This window comes from Lepus europaeus, chromosome X, assembly GCF_033115175.1.
Source record: "Lepus europaeus isolate LE1 chromosome X, mLepTim1.pri, whole genome shotgun sequence".
In the NCBI taxonomy this organism is placed as follows: Eukaryota; Metazoa; Chordata; class Mammalia; order Lagomorpha; family Leporidae; genus Lepus; species Lepus europaeus.
Window position 1 is genome coordinate 20,669,556 of NC_084850.1, and position 21,810 is coordinate 20,691,365.

At 42.9% G+C, this 21,810-nt stretch overlaps 1 protein-coding gene across 1 annotated transcript; it reads right to left on the reverse strand.

The window, feature by feature from the left end:
- Positions 1-11,980: 11,980 nt before the first annotated feature.
- On the reverse strand, positions 11,981-12,673 carry LOC133753801 (protein S100-A10-like). Its single transcript, XM_062184528.1, has 2 exons — positions 12,522-12,673; positions 11,981-12,095 (listed from the first exon to the last, which is right to left on the reverse strand). The coding sequence occupies exons 1-2, from the start codon at positions 12,671-12,673 to the stop codon at positions 11,981-11,983; spliced, it is 267 nt and encodes an 88-aa protein (XP_062040512.1).
- Positions 12,674-21,810: the final 9,137 nt, after the last annotated feature.

The following is a 21,810-nucleotide window of genomic DNA, read 5'->3' on the forward strand; positions in this document are numbered from 1 at the left end:
GCTGGGCTGATCCAAAGCCAGGAGCTAGGAACTTCTGCATCTCCCACACAGGTGCAGGGGCCCAAGCACTTGGACCATCTTCCACTGCTTTCCCAGGCCATAGCAGAGAGCTGGATTGGAAGTGGAGCAGCTGGAACGTGAACCAGCGCCCACACGGGATGCCAGCACCACAGGCAGTGGCTTAGAGTACTATACTACACCATAGTGCTGGCACCCAAGAGACTTTTTTTAAATAAAGATTTATTCATTTATTTATTTGAGAGAGAGAGAGAGAGAGAGAGAGTGAGAGAGAGAGAGAGAGAGAGAGAGAGAGGAAGGTCTTCTATCTGCTGATTCACTCCCCAAATGGCCACATTGGCCAGGACTGGGCTGATCCAAAGCCAGTAGCCAGGTGTTTCTTCCAGATCTCTCACATGGATGTAGGAGCCCAAGCATTTTGGCCATTGTCCAGTGATTTTCCAGGTCATTAGTGGTGAGCTGGATAGGAAGTGGAATGGCCAAAACTTGAACCAGTGCCCATATTGGATGCCAGTGTCGCAGGTGGAGGCTTAACCTACTACACGACAGCACCAGCCCCCTCGCAGAGACACTTTTTATACAATGGGGTTGAAGCACACATGTTACATACAAGTGCTCTCAGTTACATTCTCAGCTCTGGGAACACTCAGATGAGTCTTGCAATCTCTACTGTGAGCTCAAAATGCAGAAGACAATGGATATCAGCCCAGGGCCTTGACACTGTGTCATATATAAGTAAATACCATTCCAGACCTTTGTAAATGAGTCCTGGCCATACATGCAAGGGGAATCCAATACACCACTGAGATGACGTGCTCAGGAGGAAACCCTGTAGCATGGGCACTGGACACGGACAGTGAAGTGTCAGGTTTGAAATACTGGATTAGCTGAAGTAAACTCCCTAATGCATACAGGTGCTGTTTGCTGATTTCTCTTTATCTGACCACCAGACCCCACCCTGTGAGTGCAGGTTGGGGGACTTTCTGGGAATTATCAAGCTTTGACACTTCTGGTTGATTTACCATGTCCTGTTTTTTGTTTGTTTGCTTGTTTTTGTTTTGAAAAATTACAGTCCATCTGCCCATTTTTGTGCCCAGAGGCTGCAATTTTTTTTTTAAGATTTGTTTATTTTACTTGAAAGTCAGAGCTATACAGAGAGAGGAGAGGCAGAGAGAGGAACTCTATCTGCTGTTTCAATCCCCAGATGGCTGCAACGGCCGGAGCTGCGCCAATCCAAAGCCAGGGGCCAGGAGCTTCTTCCAGGTCTCACATGGGTGCAGGGTCCCAAGGGCTTGGGCCATCTTCTACTGCTTTCCCAGGCCACAGCAGACAGCAGGATTGGAAATGCAGCAGCTGAGACCTGAGCCATATGGGATGCCGGCACTGCAGGCAGCGGCCTCATCCGCTACGCCACAGTGCTGGCCCCAACCATGTCCTGTTTAACAGCACAGTCTTCACCTGTAAATCAACTTGTAAAAATCATAACAGTGAAATGTTACCCCCCTTTCCTTGGTCCCAGTTGTCCCTCTCGCAAATGTGATTGTGGTTTTCAGCTTTAAATGACCGACCCTTGCCTCTGCTCCGGTTTGAGAGATTTGGAGGTATTAGCCTGCTCTCCGCTGCCGGCTGAAAAAAGGAGTCATTCCAAATTCTCAGTGTGTGGCGCTTCCCTGTGACACACCTTGAGTATAACATTTGAAGGCCCCAGCAATATTTTTGCCACTGGGAGTCCAGCGTCACTCCAGGTCTCCCTGGCTTGTTGAATTGTTATAGATGAGGTGCCCCCGGAGACATTCCAGGGCCCCGTAACCTCACCAGTGCCTAAGAGACAGGAAGTGACTGCTGTCTTCTACACTAACTTGGACCCTTCGAGTCCTTCTGGTCTTCCTAGGAGCTTGGAACTGGTTTTCCTGTCTGTTCTGACTCTGGATAAAGAAAGTAATATTCCTGATGGGGATTCTTCTCTCAGTCTTCCCAGAATGACCGGGACGCTGGTTGAGAAGATTCTTTTGGGTTCCTGTACCTGTTTCGTGGCCACTTTCTGATGCACTGTCACCCTTTGTTACTGTCTTCATTCATAACCCTTGCTGTAATCCTTGCTGTAGGCTTAACAACGGCCACCCCAACTGGCTGGACCTCTGTTGACAAACTACTCCAAGACTCCTCTTTCTCTTCTGGGTAGGGTGCCTCTTTACAGCCTGCTGTTTCCAATCTGGGACTAAATACCCCTCCTCCATTTCGCCTGTGTTCTGGTGACCACCGCCTCCTTTACTTACTAATGGGTTCTAATCAATCAGCCGATCTTCTCCAGTGTATGATCAAAATGTTCTCATTGGGATTCTCAGAGGATTATGGAGTTGGCCTCACTCCAGGTAAGCTCCAAACTCTGAGACTGATTAGCCTGTCTTAAATATTGCCTGGCCATCTGAGGGGTCACTCGGTTGTTTGAGAGGTGTGGTTAAAGGTCATGGGACCTTCAAGCCACTCAGACCAATTTCCTTACATGGATCAGTGGCTCTCTCTGACTCAAAACCCACTACCATGGCTAAAGGCCTACATCCTTCGTACCCACCACAAAATTCTAATTTGAACCAGTTGTCACCGCCAATCTCTCCCCAATCGGGGCACCTGCTCCCAACCCCCTGAAATTCCTACACCTGTCCTGCAGACAAACAAGGAAGATGCTCTCCTGCCACCCCCTATAACCCTCTCCCAGTCTTATCACCTTCTATCTCCTGGGCCACTCCCCCCTCCCTGACTCCTCCCCTGAGTAGCAGCCGCCAACCACACTGTGAACCAGATCAGCTCACAGCTGCTCTGGCTCCTCTTCTTTCCTTTTGGGGAGCCCGCTTACCTACTGGGGCAGACCGAGGGGATCACCCGTTTTCAGTGTATGTCCCTTTTCCACCTCTGACCTGTATAATTGGAAAACTCAAAATCTTCTTGTAAGACCCCTGCTAAAAGTAAATATTTTTTTTAACTTTTATTTAATGAATATAAATTTCCAGTATACAGCTTATGGATTACAATGGCTTCCCCTTCCCATAATTTCCCTCCCACCCGCAACCCTCCCCTCTCCCGCTCCCTCTCCCTTTCCATTCACATCATGATTCATTTTCAATTCTATTTATATACAGAAGATCAATTTAGTATAAATACTTCAACAGTTTGCACCCACATAGAAACACAAAGTGAAACATACTGTTTGAGTACTAGTTATAGCATTAAATCAAAATGTACAGTACATTAAGGACAGAGATCCCACATCAGGAGCAAGCGCACAGTGGCTCCTGTTGTTGACCCAACAAATTGACACTCTAGTTTATGGCGCCAGTAACCACCCTAGGCTGTCGTCATGAGTTGCCAAGGCTATGGAAGCCTTGCAAGTTCCCCGACTCTGATCATATTTAGACAAGGTCATAAAAGACAGGTTGAGGATAGTAACCAATGATCCTAAGAGTGGCCTTAACCAGGTCTGAACAATTATACAGCATTAAGTGGGGAAGAGGACCATCAGTACACACAGGTTGGGAGTAGAGCCATTGGTGGTAGAGTAGAGGTTATGATTACAAAGGAATGAGGCCCAAGTGGACTAGACAGGGTCTAGAACAAAGGACAGAGTCATTATTAGAGGAGCTAAGAAAGGTGCTGTCTAAGCTACAAGTAATTTTTCTGATTGAGAGGCAAATAGAACCTGATAGAAGGGGCTTGATAATAATCTGTTGGGCTTTAGGCCTTGTAAGTTAAGAGGCCCAGACCTATCTATCTCTTCACATGGGGTATATCCTAAGGGAGGTGTGAACCTCCTAGGGGAAGGCACTCTGTTGACTTTCATTACTTGGCTGGCCTGGGAGGAGAGCTGGCCAGGTAAAGGCAGGGGGCATCTCTAACAAGAAATTTACAGTTCTGCCTGCAATGTTGCTGACCCTACTTGGCTGTCCCCTCAACTGCAGTGGTCACTTTGGAAGTTGGGCTGAGTGAAGGGCTTTTCAGCTTAGAGCCAATAAGATCTGTGGCTCTGACCTGGGCATCCTTCGACTCCAGGGCAGGTCCATTTCCAGTGATCCAACTCTTGGCAGAGCTGCCAGGGCTCTTCACAAGCTGACTTCTGCTGAAGCCCAGGCTTACCACATTGAAAGCCACTGCAGTGGACTGGCCTGTTGGGTCTCCTTGAGGGCAGATCACTGTACAGATCAGCCATTAATAGGCCTGCCACCCATTGCTTCTGATGCCTAGCTTTCTTTTCCTCCTGGTTTGTGTTAAAGCAGACCAGACGATGCAAGTCAAGGGAGTGCCCGTGTCCCATCTCTAATCTTCGGTGGCCTGAACTGCAAGTCTATAGTCAGAGGCATGTTCTGTAGTAGTTTTTCTAAGGTAGACAATGCCCATGAGGAAAATTATATTCTCACTTTAAAACTTTCTTTCCCTTTGGTCTGAAAGGGAGGTTTTTTTTTTTTCTACTTACTGTATACTTCGCTGATGGCGATGTGAATCTAGCTATGAGATTATTAGTTAAGTTCTTATTTTGGCTATGCTATTACAGAAAAATGTTAGCCATCTCTTATAAGGTCTAAAGATTAAATTGTGCATCCTACAGATTCCTTCATAATAGAATTAGTTCCCTACCTTGAAGAGAATAGAGAAGTGAAAGAACAAGTTGGGCTTAGAATAGAGAAATGAGGGAGCAAGTCCTAGATCACTTGCTGACAATAGCAATATTACATGAATACTTAGCAAACCATTTCAACCCTTAGATAAGAACTTAATAAAACATTTACCGGAAGGTCCAATGCCTTCTATAAATTTTAAGAATCATGTATTTGAAAACACGTCTTAAATATCTAACATGGTGTAGTTTGTTTAACCAGTAAACTTAAGCACAACCATATAAAATGTTTTTAGTTTCTTTCTACCAACAAGTTTAAAACAAAAGTAAATATTAAAATAATATTTTAGCAAGGGTTAAAAAGTTTGGCTGCTGACAGTAGCCATTCCTTAAGATAACTGTGTCTCCACCCGCCTGCAGAATAACCTTGGGAAACTGCTCCGTGTAACTGTCTCACGCGATAACACTTGCAGGAGTCCAGAAAAGAGTTGCAATAAGGTTCTGTGACCATTGTATAAACTTGCCCCTTCCCTCACTAAAATCGCAACAAGAGTTTGCCCTTCAAAATAGCTAATCACCAAATGCCCCACATACATATGTTAATCAGGTGGCTATTGTCTTTAAAAACTGCTGTAACCCCTGCTCAGGGCTCTCTGGCTCTCTGGACTGCCTGAGGTGCTGGGGAGCCCGTTTGCGCAAACGTATTAATAAATATCCTCTTGCTTTCTGTTCTCTGAAAAACCTCAGGTTTTAACCAGCCTCATAGAGTTGATTTTTCGAAGTCATCGTGCACCACCTGGGATGATTGCCAGCAGTTGCTTTTAACCCTTTTCACTGCGGAGGAATGAGAATGTATTAGAACAGAAGCAAAAAAGGCCTTCCTGGCTATGGCTAATGGCTCAGAGGGAGAAAATGGGTCCTTCCTAGTTGAAACCATTCCCATCACCCACCTTAACTGGGACCCTAGTGCTTCTGGGGGCTCTTGGGCTCTGGACACTTATCAGTGGATGCTCCTAGCAGGAATTAGGGGGCAGCTCGAAAATATGTCTAAGACTACTGTGCAGGGACCAGAGGAGTCACCATGGCGTTTCTTGGATGCCTCCAAGAAGCCTGCCAAACTTATACTCCCTTTGACCCTTAAGCTCCTGAAAATGCTAAGAACAATTAATTTGGTTTTGTTGCTCAATCAGCAACTGACATTCACAAAAAGTTACAAAAACTAGACAATTTGCAGTCATGAATGTCTCTTAACTTCTGGAAATAGCCTGAAAAGTTTTTGACAATCGAGATGCTGACAGACAGATGAGCAGCTGAATTGGCTGATCGGGCTACACTGAGACAGGCTAAAATCCTGATAGCAGCTCTCCAGCCTGGGTCCCAAAAGACAAAAGAGCCTTTTAAAAAAGGGATAGAGAAACGCTCGCACAACCCTAGAAAAAGATCAATGTGTCTACTACAAAAAGAATTGACGTTGGAAAAATGAATATCCAAATTATTCTAAAAGGATCATGACTCTCCCCACCACTGGAAACTAGGGTAATGATTCTGAGTGAAGGAGCCAGCACTCCAATCTCTTGGGTCCCCAGGAGCCCTTGGTCACAGCAACTGTAGGGGCCACCCAGTTCAATTTCTTTTAGATACAGGGGTAGAACTTTTTGTTTTGAAGACCCCTCTGGGTTCAGTCTTGTAGAAAAAAATCCCAAACCAGGTGGCCACAGTACAAGTTAAAAACTTCCTGCTCACGTGTACTATCAACTTTCTTACTCATTCCCTTTCTGGTAGTCCCCGATTGCCCTTTTCCTCTCTTAGCACCGTGACCTCCTTCACAAACCCGGCAGCACCATCTCCTTCTCTCTTCATGAGACTTCACATTCTCACTCACCAGCCTATCAGTTACATTTCACTACTCCACTTTCTTTTTGTCTCACCGGTGTCTTCTCAGGTCCCTTGGCCCATTGGAAGATCTACAATGCTTATTTCCTCAAGCATGAGAATGATACTATCCTGCTTATTAATACTTTTCAATATTAATAAGTCTGTGGGTTCTTGCTGCGTATTTAGAGAAGAATTCTAAATACTGGCTCAAATAGACCAGACAACATGGCAAGTTTTTAAGGATTTTGTTCAGTGAGAGAGATGTACAGGAGGGTGAGGGCTTTATTTAAGGGAGAAAGAGAGGTCTAGAAACTAAGTTGGGACCATACCAAGCACAGAGCAGGCAAGGAGCAAGCCACGTGCGGCAAGCATGCAGGCAGGAAAGCAGGGAGCCAGCGGCCCAATAGCCCTGCTTGTAAAAGTGCTTCATAGATGGGGCTGGCATTGTTTTTTCTCTCTCTCTTTCTGCCTCTGTCTGTAATTCTGCTTCTCAAACAAATAAATAAAGCTACAATCACAGTGTTGCATAGCTTTGGGGGCACACTAGTGCTACTTGGGTCCGCATTTCTGAAACTAAAGCCCTCAAGGATACAATAGTGGTGCCATTCAAATGCCCTGCATGTCCCTCCATAATCTGGCCCTGCTGTTCAACTAACCATCCTCATCAGCCCCTCAACAACTTGATGACCCATACTTCAAAATGTGCTTTGCTCTAAAGCCACATTCGGCCCCTGCTTCCGAGAAGAGCTAAGCCCAGACTGTGCTAGGAGACCCACGTGGATTCGAAAGTTTGTCTTTCCCACTGTGTCCATGGCTGGAGTCAATAATCAACAGGAATCACTGGCCAAAATGTATGGTTCTATGGGAATGGGGGAGGGTGGCAAGGCGCTCAGAGATGAGAAAATGACCTGGAGGCACTCAGTGGTGGAGAATGGACTCCAAGCTTCATAGCCTGGGGACTCGCCTCCATTCTCAGCTGAATCCACCTCCGTCTACCAATTCTTTCCCCACAGATTTCCAAGGGGACAGGGTTAACTTCCACCAGACACTCTGACCTACCCCGCCCTGACCTGCCGCACCCCGCCAGGTGCAACAACGATTTCTGGTTGGCTAGTAAGACTTCCGCCAAGCCTTGGTGGGAGGAGCCACGAAGTCCGCCCCACTGTCCCCTGCACATCCGGGGCCTGCTTTGAGCGCGGAGCTGGCTGGTGGTGAGCCCAGGGCCCAGGAAAGCCCTCTGGGGCCGCTGCTTCCCCAGCCTGACCAGAGGCCGGGCCTGGCAGAGGAGGAGGAGTCAGGACTACAAGGAGCAGCTGTGAAGGCAGCGCCCGAGAACGAGCAGGCAGAGACTTCTGAAGCCGGCCTGCTCCTGAACGCGGTGAGCGGGCTCCTAGGCTCTGAGACAGAACCATGTTCCGGATGGTGTCCAAGGTTCGTGCCTTCTTCAGGAGGAGAGCAGACTCGGAGTTCGAGAAGGAGCTGTCGATGAGCCTGCTGGAAGGTACCTAACCTGTCCCCTCCCCGCAAGGGACTTGTCCGTGGGGCCCCAGCCCCGTCCTGACTGTGGTTCTCAGGAGTTCTAGGGAGCTCTAGGAGCCAGGACAGGCGCCATCTTGGGGTGGGGCAGGTAAGGGCGCCTGCCCCCAGTTCCCTGAGTGTCCTTGTTGGCAACTAGCATGTGCTGCTGTCCTGAAATCTTCTGTGCAAAGCGGCAATGGTGTAGGCACAGAGGGTCCCGGGGAGAGTTTTCCCCGCTTGACCTTCCCCACAAACCGTGGAGCTTACCTTGCATGGATGCCATGTGACTGTAAGAGTCCCCTTTATGTGTTTGTAGTCGTGGGTCCTCCTTTCTGATGGTTAATATCAGTATTTTCAAAAAGGGTGGTTTACTTGTATATTTATGTGAAAATTCGAGTGATATAGAGGAACGGGCAAAGACAGAGATCTTCCATCCGTTGGTTCACTCCGTCTGAGTTTTTCAGTTGGGTGGGTGACAGGAACCCATGTACTGGAGTCATATTCTGCTATATCCCAGGCGCATAAACACAGTGTATTGGAAACTGAATTGACACTCTGATGTGGGCTGATGGTGTCCCAAGCAGTGCCAAAATGCTGGCCCCTTGAAATGCGGTTCTTTCCTGAATAGGCATGTTTGAAGCCTCGTGGATGAGTAATACACTCATATATATGACTTCAAAAAAATTTTTTTGGACAGGCAGAGTGGATAGTGAAAGAGAGAGAGAGAGAGAGAGAGAGAGAGAGAGAGAGAGAGAGAAAAGTCTTCCTTTTTGCCGTTGGTTCACCCTCCAATGGCCGCTGTGGCCGGTGCATCGTGCTGATCCGAAGCCAGGAGCCAGGTGCTTCTCCTGGTCTCCCATGTGAGTGCAGGGCCCAAAGACTTGGGCCATCCTCCACTGCCTTCCCGGGCCATAGCAGAGAGCTGGCCTGGAAGAGGGGCAACCGGGATAGAATCCGGCGCCCCAACTGGGACTAGAACCTGGTGTCCCGGCGCCGCAAGGCAGAGGCTTAGCCTGTTAAGCCACGGCGCCGACATGACTTCAAAATTTTGTACAAAAATAGGCGTCTTTAATTACATTCTTGTAATTTATGATTTCAGGTAACAATCAATCTTTGTTCCAATTTTTAAGAATTGTCTTGGGTTTCTTCTTCCAAAATCTATTATAATTAATATTTCTTCCAGCTGTTCTGCCAGTTTCCCTGTCTTTGTCAAGGTAACTAATGCACTGTGGTTCACAATGTAGACTTTGCATGCTGAACACTCTGGTTTCAGATCCCAAATATAGCTTACCATCTTTTATGTTCAAGACACCAAAATAAGCCTGAGTGAGGCTGATGCACATTTGGGTGAGACTTAACTCCCTAAATTTCTTTGTGCTTTATCTGTTGAGGTATTTAATCATTTGTACATGCTACTGATGCTGTTAATGATGAAACTATATATCAATAATCAATGCTTAAAGACTCTTCAGATATAGATAAAACTAACATTTACACTCTAATCTGGGGGAGACATTCATAGTTCTAAGCAGTTGAGATTTCTGGTCATTAATATTAATAACCCTAATATGCAAACAGCATTAATGTCCCTATTTTACAAGGGAAAACAAGGTCAGAGAAATGAACAAGTGTGCCCGGAGTATCACACTTGACAGCCGTGTTTCAAAGCCCTGTAGTCTGACTCTAAAGCCAGTGCTCTTTTTTTAAAGATTTATTTATTCATTTGTTTGAAAGTTAGAGTTACATGGGGAGAGAAGGAGAGGCAGAGGGAAAGAGGTCTTCCATTCTCTGGTTCACTCCCCAGATGACCGCAATGGCTGGAGCTGCCTGATCTGAAGCCAGGAGCCAGGAGCTGCTTCTGGATCTCCTGTGCAGGCGCAGGCGCCCAAGGAGTTGGGCCATCTTCTATTGCTATCCCAGGCCGTGGCAGCAAGCTAGATCTGAAGTGGAGCAGCCAGGACTCAAACTGGTGCCCATATGGGATGCCAACACTGCAGGCCGCGGCTTTACCTGCTACACCACAGTGCTGGCCCTGAGCCAGTGCTGTTAGCCATACAACTACACTGGCTTAGGCATTGACCTCTATGCTCCTCAGAGAAATGGTGAAACTAGTATTTCAACCTTTGCTCTGTGCTTCCAGAATCCCACACACTAACCAGCTGTGCTCCACTGTCACAAGTCTAACCTGCTTTAATTCTGCTCTTATATAATTGCCTCTTGCAGCTTCTTCTATGGGGTTTATACGGAATGTGTATTTGCTTTTGAAACTAATTCCTGACAACTTTTGCTTGCCTATCTCATTAGATGACACCGATTTCAAAACTACACAAGGAGCAGTGGCAAGTGCCAGTGGTGATTATGGCTTGACTGATGAGTGTATCAAGTACGGTACTGAAATAACTGATACTGTGCTTCTGAGCTCTGAGCAAAATGTTACTCCTGTTGTGGAAGAAGATGAAACATCTCAGGAATTGAAAGCCACTAACGTAAGAGTTGTATTTGGAGATCATCTTTATTCCTGGGATACTTTCAAACTACCCTCTCTGAGGTACCCCTGGTATATTATTGGTAGAGTGGAATTGGAAGTTTAATTTGCCAAACTTTGTGGAATATTTGTTCTTATATTTGCAGTCATTTCTGTTTTCCAAAGTATACATCTGGCTAACAATTAGAATTATTTGCAATAGCCTTCCTCACTCACAAAAAGAATTTCTACATGTGTTGAAGTGTAATTACAGTAAAGAAACATGCATGCTAATACTTTTTTTTTAAAAAAAACTTTTTTGAGATATAAATCATCTTCCATAAGATTCTCTAGTTGTAAAATAAGTATAAGTCAATGGCGCTTTTTAAGTCAGTTTACAGAGTTATTGTATATTTGGCTTTAATTAGATGATGGTTCAGCTGTATTGTGCTAATTGACAATGTCAGCAGCAGGTTGAGAGAATGCCTGGTTGGCACTTTGGCATTCGTTCTTTGACCTCTTTGTCAATCTGAGAAATATAAAGGAGTATCATAATTATATTTGCATTTTTCAAAGTATCAGTGAGAATGGAATAGCTTTCCTTGCTAGAGCTACTTATTTATTAGGAACATTAGACATACTTTTATATTAGGGAAATTAGAGGTCTATTAGGAAATTTATAGCATGAACATATTTGCTAATATTCTTTCCAAGACAGCATTTTAACTTTATTTCATGGAGTTTGATATGTTAAGTACTATAAATATGTCCATCTTATCCATATGATATCGCTTTTGAGTTCAATAAGAATCCTTATGCAGGCCCATTGTACTTCATAATTCATAGAAATATCACTTGTGTTTTCCTCTCAAATTATTTATTTGTTTACATCTAAATAGTCTTCCTGGAATTGATTTAGGTATAGCAGCTGAGAAAAAAATGCAGATTTTATTTTGCTAATTTTTATATTGTTGTCCCCATACTTTTAATCCAATAGCCCACTTCTCCTGTACTAGTTGAAATGCCCCTTATATTGTATATCACATTCCAATAGGCTTGGAAACTGTGGGACATCCTGTCATACTCGCTGGATTGTGTTATCTTGTACTTAACGTGTAATCAAATATTCACATCAATGAAGCATTATAACATTTATTTCAATGTGTGGGATCCTGGTTTTCAGGTCAAATGTCTTTGGAACTTTCCTGACCATTTCCACCTCTTAATTTTTCTCTATCCTTTTTTTTTAAAGACACAAAAGAACTTTATTTATGGAGGGTAAAAGCATGAAAACAATATAAAAATCAAAAGTTTATCTGTCAGTTAATTAACTTTTCTTTCTCTGTCAAGTAGGAGTTGGTTTTCATTTGGAAATTTTCTAAGGGTTCTGCTCTGCTCATGAAATCCTTATACAAGGGGTAGCTGTGCGGCAGATTCCTTAAGTGACCTTTGGGAGGTCTCTTCTCAGGGCAGGGGTAATTGCTCCAGACTTCTTTTGCCTACTTCTTTCTCTTCTGCTCTGTATGTACTACAAAATAGTCATTGCATGCAATGGTGAGGCCTGCAATTAGGGAGAAGAAGCTTTGGAATCCTTTTTTCCCATTTTGCACTGGTCTTGTTAGGAAACTGGTGCAGTTTTATCTATGGCGCATTACATCCCAAGCTCTAGCCCCCGCCACCATTGCTGGAAGCCAGGTGGCCACATGGCCCAACCTCTGTGGTCAAGCTCCACCCCCATCCTAATGGGATTCGCTGCTCCTGCTTCCCTGCCCGCTATCGGGCAAAGTTTTAAAAGGGCCTGTTCCTGAACACGTGCTCTCTTGTCTCTCCTCTCCTGCTTTCTTGGCTCTCTCTCTGTTCTATCTTCTCTCCTCACTAGCTCCTCTCCTCTCCTCTCCTCTCCCTCTCTCTCTCTCTCTCTCTTATACTCTCTTTCTCTCTCTCTTTTTCCTTCACTGCCCCACCCCTTCGATCTGTTGGGTGTTTCCCAATAAACCTTTTCCCTTACTCCGGCGTTCGGTGTGTTTTGTGACAGCTAACATGTCTAGGTCCTTCATTGTTTTATCTACAGCCAAGGAGTCTTTTTGATTTTCCAAAAATTCAGGGAACTTCTTTTCCATGCCTTTAAGTCCAGCAAATTTGAGAAATGTAAACTTCACGATTTCCATGACATGTTCTATTTGAGACAGCATTTTGGTGAGGTCTTTTGAGACCTTGGCTGGGAGCCAATGCCGCGGGGACACTGGGCGAGCTTCCATGTGAGCCATGAGGGGAGCCCCAGGCTATGTGCCTTTGTTCCTGGGCCAGGCGCCCAGAAGGCAGAGGTTGGGCCCTGGTGAGAGTGGGAGGAGCTGTTCTGTATCATCTTAAAAAGCTCTGCATTGTAAAAAGCGACAATATCTATTTTTTAAATTGGGATAGCTTTGGTTTTACACATAATTTAGGGAGAAATAGCATCATGATAACTCTCTTTTCCTCCAGCAGGCACATTCCTCCTGTATGCTTTTCAATGGTTTTGTACTTTTCTCCTACTAGGTTCTGTATATTCCTAAGTGTATTTCCCAGGCTGTTAATATTTGTGTTCCATTATAATTTTTATTGAAATTATTTATTTAGCTTTTTAAAATGTACTATTTTTAGGATAAGTTAAAATAATTGTCTCTCTATATATTGTTTTAAATTAATTTTGTCTCCCTGCATACTACAGTATCAGTTTTTGTTTTATAATCAGGTAAGTCTTACTGAGTCTTTCAAATGATTGAGATGTACTTTTATTATTATTATTTAGATATCAAGTGTGAATTGATTATTTAGGTATCAAGTGTGAATTGAACTCTTGAAATCAACTTTATTTAAATGTGAATAGCTTTATATACACATAAAATTTTAGGTTAATAATTTAAGGTCCAGAGCAACATAAAATAAAAGTAAAATCATCCTTTATGCCTTCCTGAGTAACTATTACTCCTCAGACATGATACTTTTTTATGCTTTATATTTTCATAATAGAATCCCTCTTCTTGGAGGCACTTGGAAATTGAGCATAATATTCTCTAACAATCTTACACATTTTTTGACTTGACAATATTGGTATTTATTTCCTTGACATAATGAAAAATGTGGAATTTGACTAAAAGGAATTGTGTATTTGATCAGTATTCCATTAATTTATACAAATAGGAATGTGCACATCAGTTTTTGTTCTTTTATCAATCACCAGTATAGCCACAAACTCAACAGACAATTTTTAGATGTTTAATGAATGATAGTGTGATTTTGAGATCTGAAAGAGGAATCATAACACCTAGAAAATACAGTATTGATGCCTATTCAACAGTGGTTGACCCTTTGAATTGTTGTTTATTGATAGTGATATGGAGAAGGAGGCAGCAAGATGGCGGAATAGGAAGGGAGCACACTGATAGCCCGGGAAGAGACAGTTTAATAAAAGTGGAGATACTGCAGGTTCAAGGAAGAGTAGGGGAAGAAACAGCAGAGGAAACTCTTCTGGAACTAGTGATTCACAGTGGACCTGCGTGGAGAGCGTGGGAGCCCAAGTTCGGGACACCAGCGGCAGAATCAACACACCAGCGCTGGAACGCAAGGTGAGCCGAACCTTAATAGCCCGAGACACCAGCGGGAAAGCAGAAAGAGGAGACTAGAGGGAACAAGGCTTGAAACTCCGTGGGGAAAAGTTCACCAGGCTAACTAGAAGAGAGAGAGAGAGAGAAAAAAAAATGTGACCGATACAGACACGAGTTTCTCTCCGCTCACAAAGGCGAGCAAGACAAAGAGCAGGAGCCATTTTGGACATACGTCATAAGCAGGGCAACCTCAGGCCTGCAGCGGCCCTGAGTCTAGCAGAAAAACCTGACTCTGGTGGGGAGAAATAACAGATTAGGATCTAACTTGGCAACCCAGTGGGAGACTGCAGGAGAATTGGAGCCCACACTGAGGGCAGCAGAGATTCCCTGTGTGGTCCTTGGGAAAGAGCTTCCGATCTCTGGCTCCTGTGGGTATATCATTCACCTGCTAACTACCTCCAATTACGTTCAGCTGTGTGGAATTACTTCCCTTTTGAATCAAAAAGAAAAGAATGAAAGAGATTTACCACGCCTAACCTGGGAGTGTCACCTTTGGCAGACCGTCAACCCCGAGGAACCAAACAGAGCTCTCAGGCCACACTCATCTCAAGCCTCTAAGGCTCCACCGAAAGCAGACAGTCCACTTAATATAGAGCCATAGTATAACAAGAAAAAACACCACAGTGAAGAAACCAAATATCTCCAACATGCCAAACAACAAACGCAAAAACCGAGGTAACAAGAACAGGAAGACACTATGATGCCCCCAAATGAAATAGACACCACAATTCAAGATTATGAAGATGATGAGATAGAGGTAATGCAAGAAGCGGATCTCAAAAAATCGATAAGAACATTAAGAAGTTCTCAAAAACAAATTCGTGAACTACAGAAATCCTTAATGGACAAGATAGAAAATCTCTCTCATGAAAATGAAATATTAAGGAGGAATCAAAATGAAATGAAACAACTAGTAGAACAAGAAACTGTGATAGTGACGAGAAACCATAATGAAATGAAGAATTCAATAGATCAAATGACAAACACATTAGAGAGCCTTAAGAGCAGAATGGGCGAAGCAGAAGAGAGAATATCGGACTTAGAAGACAGAGAACAGGAAAGGAAACAGGCTAACCAAAGAAAAGAAGAGGAAATTAGAAATCTAAAAATATTGTCGGGAATCTACAGGATACTATTAAAAAAACCAACATTCTGGTTCTGGGAGTTCCTGAAGGCATGGAGAGGGAGAAAGGATTAGAAGGCCTTTTTAGTGAGATACTAGCAGACAATTTCCCAGGTTTGGAGAAGGAAAGAGACATCTTAGCACAGGAAGCTTATAGAACCCCTAATAAACATGACAAAAAGAGATCCTCAACACATGTTGTAATCAAACTCACCACAGTGAAACATAAAGAAAAGATTCTAAAATGTGCAAGAGACAAACGTCAGATTACTCTCAGAGGACCTCCAGTTAGACTCACAGCAGACTTCTCTTCAGATACCCTACAAGCTAGAAGGGAATGGCGAGACATAGCCCAGGTACTAAGAGAGAAAAACTGCCAGCCCAGAATATTATATCCTGCAAAGCTCTCATTTGTGAATGAAGGTGAAATAAAGACCTTTCACAGCAAAGACAAATTGAAAGAATTTGTTGCCACTTGTCCAGCCCTGCAAAAAATGCTTAAAGATGTGTTACACCAGAAACACAGAAACATGGTCATCAATATGAAAGAAGGTAAAGGAAGGAAACCTCACAGCAAAAGATCACAGGAAGCTCAATTTCTCTTTGACATAGAATTAAAATCTGATTCTCTGTTAAAGCAATGTGTTTAAGTAATCTATTATGTTCTCTTGATGTCTGTTAAATTTTAATTGTTCAAAAACAGCTGAATTTTTATTAAGAGCTATGGGTTATTGAAATATGTGCTTATTTTCAAAGATTTGAATAATCACCTTGTAACAACGATCAAATTTGGTCTGGGCCGGCACCATGGCTCAACAGGCTAATCCTCCGCCTTGCGGTGCCGGCACACCGGGTTCTAGTCCCGGTCGGGGCACCGATCCTGTCCCGGTTGCCCCTCTTCCAGGCCAGCTCTCTGCTGTGGCCAGGGAGTGCAGTGGAGGATGGCCCAAGTGTTTGGGCTCTGCACCCCATGGGAGACCAGGAGAAGCACCTGGCTCCTGCCATCGGAACAGCGCGGTGCGCCGGCCGCAGGGCACTACCGCGGCGGCCATTGGAGGGTGAACCAACGGCAAAAGGAAGACCTTTCTCTCTGTCTCTCTCTCACTGTCCACTCTGCCTGTCAAAAAAAAAAAATTTGGTCTGTATTATGTCATGATTTTAAGGAATCTTATTTCAACCAGATATTTTGGATTTTGAGCCTTCTTGGCATTCTTGACAGGCATTCAAAAAATCAAAGTTTTAAACAATCTGGACTCTAAAATTTCCAGTAATATTGCTATTGTCAGCAAGCGATCTAGGACTTGCTCCCTCATTTCTCAATTCTAAGCCCAACTTGTTCTATCATTTCTCTATTCACCTCAAGATAGGAAACTAATTCTATTGTGAAGGAATATGTAGGATGCACAATTTAATCTTTAGGCCTTATAAAAAAGATGGCTAACATTTTTCTGTAATAGCATAGCCAAAATAAGAGCTTAAATAATAATCTCATAGCTAGATTTACTTCGCCATCAGCGAAGTAAACAGTAAGTAGAAAAAACCTCCCTTTCAGACCAAAGGGAAAGAAAGTTTTAAAGTGAGAATATAATTTTCCTCATGGGTATTGTCTACCTTAGAAAAACTACTACAGAACATGCCTGTGACTATAGACTTGTAGTTCAGGCCACCAAAGATTAGAGATGGGATTTGGGCACTCCCTTGACTTGCATCCTCTGGTCTGCTTTAACACAAACCAGGAGGAAAAGAAAGCTAGGCATCAGAAGCAATGGGTGGCAGGCCTATTAATGGCTGATCTGTACAGTGACCTGCCCTCAAGGAGACCCAACAGGCCAGTCTACTGCAGTGGCTTTCAATGTGGTAAGCCTGGGCTTCAGCAGAAGTCAACTTGTGAAGAGCCCTGGCAGCTCTCCAAGAGTTGGATCACTGGAAATGGACCTGCCCTGGAGTCGAAGGATGCCCAGGTCAGAGCCACAGATCTTATTTGCTCTAAGCTGAAAAGCCCTTCACTCAGCCCAACTTCCAAAGTGACCACTGCAGCTGAGGGGACGGCCAAGTAGGGTCAGCAACATTGCAGGCAGAACTGTAAATTTCTTGTTAGAGATGCCCCCTGCCTTTACCTGGCCAGCTCTCCTCCCAGGCCAGCCAAGTAATGAAAGTCAACAGAGTGCCTTCCCCTAGGAGGTTCACATCTCCCTTAGGATGTACCCCATGTGAAGAGATAGATAGGTCTGGGCCTCTTCACTTACAAGGCCTAAAGCCCAACAGATTATTATCAAGCCCCATCTGTCAGGTTCTATTTGCCTCTCAATCAGAAAACTTAATTGTAGCTTAGACAGCACCTTTCTTAGCTCCTCTAATAATGACTCTGTCCTTTGTTCTAGACCCTGTCTAGCACAATTGGGCCTCATTCCTTCATAATCATAACCTCTACTCTACCTCCAATGGCTCTACTCATAATCTGTGTGTACTGATGGTCCTCTTCCCCACTTAATGCTGTATAGTTGTTCAGACCTGGTAAATGCCACTCTTAGGATCATTGGTTACTATCCTCACCCTGTCTTTTATGACCTTGTCTAAATATGATCAGAGTCGGCGAACTTGGTAGGCTTCCATAGCCTTGGCAACTCATGACGAGAGCCTAGAGTGGTTACTGGCGCCATAAACTAGATTGTCAATTTGTTGGGTCAATGGTAGGAGTCACTATGCACTTGCTCCTCATGTGGGATCTCTGTCCTTAATGTGCTGTACATTTTGATTTAATGCTATAACTAGTACTCAAACAGTTATGTTTCACTTTGTGTTTCTATGTGGGTGCAAACTGTTGAAATCTTTACTTAATATATACTAAATTGATCTTTTGTATATAAAGAGAATTGAAAATGAATCTTGATGTGAATGGAAGGGGAGAGGGGAGGGTTGCGGGTGGGAGGGAAGTTATGGGAGGAGGAAGCCATTGTAATCCATAAGCTGTACATTGGAAATTTGTATTCATTAAAGAAAAGTTAAAAAAAAGATAGTGATATGGAGAAAATATAGCTCATGTTGCTAGTATCAGACCCTTCTTTTATGGGAATGATCTGTATTTGGCTATGATGTGTGATTCTTGTAATGTCCTGCTGGATTTTCTGGGTTACTTTTTATTTGGATTTTTTCATTTGCATAAATCAAGTTGATTTATACTTGCCCCTTATTATGATATTTTTATCAGCTTTTGAAATCTCCAGTATATTCTATTTACACAAAGAATTGAGAAGCTTCCCTTCATGCTGTCTTTTAAGATTTATTTATTTATTTGAGAGGCAGAGTTACAGAGAGCAGGAGAGACAGAGAGAAAAGTCTTCCATCCACTGGTTCACTACCCAGATGGTTGTAATGGCCAGAGATGCTCTGACCCGAAGCCAGGAGCCAGGAGCTTCTTCCGGGTCTCCCACACTGGTGTAGGAGCCCAAGGACTTGGGTCATCTTCCATTGCTTTCCCAGGCCATAGCAGAGAGCTGGATTGGAAGTGGAGCAGCCGGGACTAGAACTGGCACTCATAGACGAGGCCAGTGCCACAAGCAGAGGCTTAGCCCACTACAGCACAGTGCCGGCCCCTTTCTTTATTCTTTATACATCTGCACAATTTCTCATGAGAATTAAATATTCCATGAAGTTCATAAAGGAGACAACTCTCAAGCCACTGCTTGAGACAGGGACAGATTTGGGTGACTCTGCAATCTCTTCCTTTCATTAAAGTTCATTTCATCCAGAGCTAAGTGTTTTTGAGGTCTCAGATATTGGTGTTTATTTTAACAACAAAATTTGCAAATCTTTCCTGCATCTTCACCTGTCCTTTCCTCCTTTTGTCCTGTTAGAATGGAAAAGTATCTCTTTTTTTATGACTGATTCTCTGTACTTGCAGTTTGTATGTGCTTTCCTTTTCTTTCTCCACAAGTTTTTCCTGCACTATCGAGTGCCTCTTCTTTCCCTATCTTTCTCAGCCTATCTGCTATTAATGAACAAGACAGAACAGCATTTAAACACGGCCAAATCTTCACTCACAAAATACAAGTCCCACCCTTCAAGTTTACCTTTTCTTTTGGCTCCCCCTTTTCCTTTGCAGGCAGGCAACTTGGTAGAGTTTCTGTCTCCATTGCCTTCATTTCCTCTCAGCATCATCCTGCTGGAATCTGACTTCATTATCCACCTGCCTGCCATTTAATCAAAATTTTTTAAGCTCAAGTAGCAGCATGAACTTAACAGGAAATATATACCTGATTTCCCTTTTCCTATTTTAATGGGCAAGTCTCAATATCTTTTGCTGAGAGGAGGAGCAAAGAACTGACTCTGAAGAGAAGACAAGGTCCAGAGAGTTATTTATTTTTAAGTCAGAAGAATCTAGAGTATGTTTGGACATTTAAGCATTAGAATGGGAAAAGTTGAAAATAGCAATAAGTGTAGGATTAAAGTCTTCATGGAAGACAGAGTGCTGGGTTGAATGTTTCCCTTGGACAAGGGCTTGAATGTCACTGTATTTTTATAGGAGGGAAAGAACAGGAAGCAGAAAAGTTGTCAGGAGGTTCATATAGGAGCTCTTTCCCATGGCATTTGTTTTCTCCTAGAAATAGGAGACAAGGCCTGATTATGTTTTTGAGTAATGATTATCGGTTTTTGAGTAATGAGCATAAAAGATTTTGTAATTAAAAATTGTGATGCAATAATGTTGAGGGACAGACAGTCTGAGACTTTGGAAAGGCACATTTACTGGTGATATAGAGTAAGACTATTGTGTAGTCTTGATTGTCCAAGTGCCATTTTTGTCTCTTATTGCAAGTATGTCTAGACAACTGAATTTGATATCTCTGTTTTTACAGAAGTTTATATTTCAGAGTAAAGGAGGAGAATGGCTGGACTGTTGACCTTCCTGGGCTTGAGATTTGGCCAGCTGAGAATGACAGAGTAAATGCATTCATGAGTTGTTGATGTTTCAAGGAGAAATAAACTCAAGCAGGCAGAGTGGGAGTTTGACAGGAGACTTGGGGGCAGATTCAGTCTGCAGGATAGTTGTGAACGTGTATGTGGATTTAGGGAACAGCAAAATCAGATGATGGTAAGGATCATCCACTTGGTTTCTAAGAGTAGTGATGGTACATGGACAGAAGTGAGCTGAATGCTTTCTCCTTCCCTGGGAATGAAAGGACATATCACTGTGAGATTTCTGTTGACAGCTGGAGAGACAAAGGGACATTCAAATAGACCATCAAGTAGGCTGTTTACAAAGTAACATGGAAATAAATATACACCTCCATGAATAAAATTTCCATTATAAAATTTGGAATAAGAAATTCCACTCCCAAGAGTTCATTCTACAGAAGTAAATTGTGAAGTAGGTAGTATTTTAGGATAAAAGCTAAAATTTTCCTTTAAAATAGTGCATAAATATTTATGCAGAGTAAAATCTTCTGGAACAGGCTAAGTACCAGAATGTTGTCAGTGGCTATCTGTATATAAATGATGAATTTATGGGTTATGGGTAATTGTTTTTGCTTGATTTTTTGTGACTCTTATATTTTATATAGTGAACATGTGTTATTTATGTAATTTGAACAGCAAAATATCAAATAAATGCCATTATATTTCCAGTTAATGAAATTATGGGGTGTCTTGTTATTGTTGATAAGTTAAAGTCCAAATCTGACTAGTTTTTTTTTTTTTAATCTTCCTATTATCCAAACTGTTTTCCCAAGTTCATCTCAGGCTTTTCCCCACAGCTGTGCTAATCTGGAGTATTATAGTTTTCTTCTCTGTTCCCCTAACTTGATTTATGTTTCCTTTTCCTTGATGTCTCCTAATGCCAACGGGAAATTCATGTTTGTTAGGCAAACTAGTTTTCTTTCACAACCCAAGTCAAAATACTTCCTCCTAGAAAATCCTATATTCTCCATCTAAACAGTTTTCCAGAAACTGATTTTTGTACTACCTTTTGTCATTTATCACAACTTGCCTTGAATTAGTTATTTTTGTTCTTTACTCTTTGTGAATTAATGAAGAACAGGAATAGCCTGTCTTTTATCTTTAAATCTAATACCATTAGTACTTTAAATCAGGGGGGGTAAAATATCATGCATAAATATTCTTTTTAAATATTTGTACAGCACAATGCATGAGGCTAATGAAAACTATGTACTTTATTATGTACTGATACTGGTCCATCAGTTGTCATCACTGTACCCAATCAAGGCAAGCTGCTAATATAGGGGAAAGTAAAGGCGCAGGTGACAGAATCTATGGGAACTCTACTCTCTGTTCAGTTTTTGTAAACTGCTACAATAAATAAAGTAAAAATGAGAAGATGGTGGAGCTTAGGCACATTTTATGAATTTGTGTCTATGATGTGTTTATTGGTTGAAATTCACTCATCAATGTATATTATGTTTCAGGTATTTCCCGAACAACAGTATCTTCAGTATATGCTTCTTTTACATGTTGGTTGTATGTGAGTAACTGCTTCTTTGCTTTCCAGGTGGATGATTTCTGTGATAACCTCCACAGTGAACAATCAGAATCCCATAGCAGAGATTCA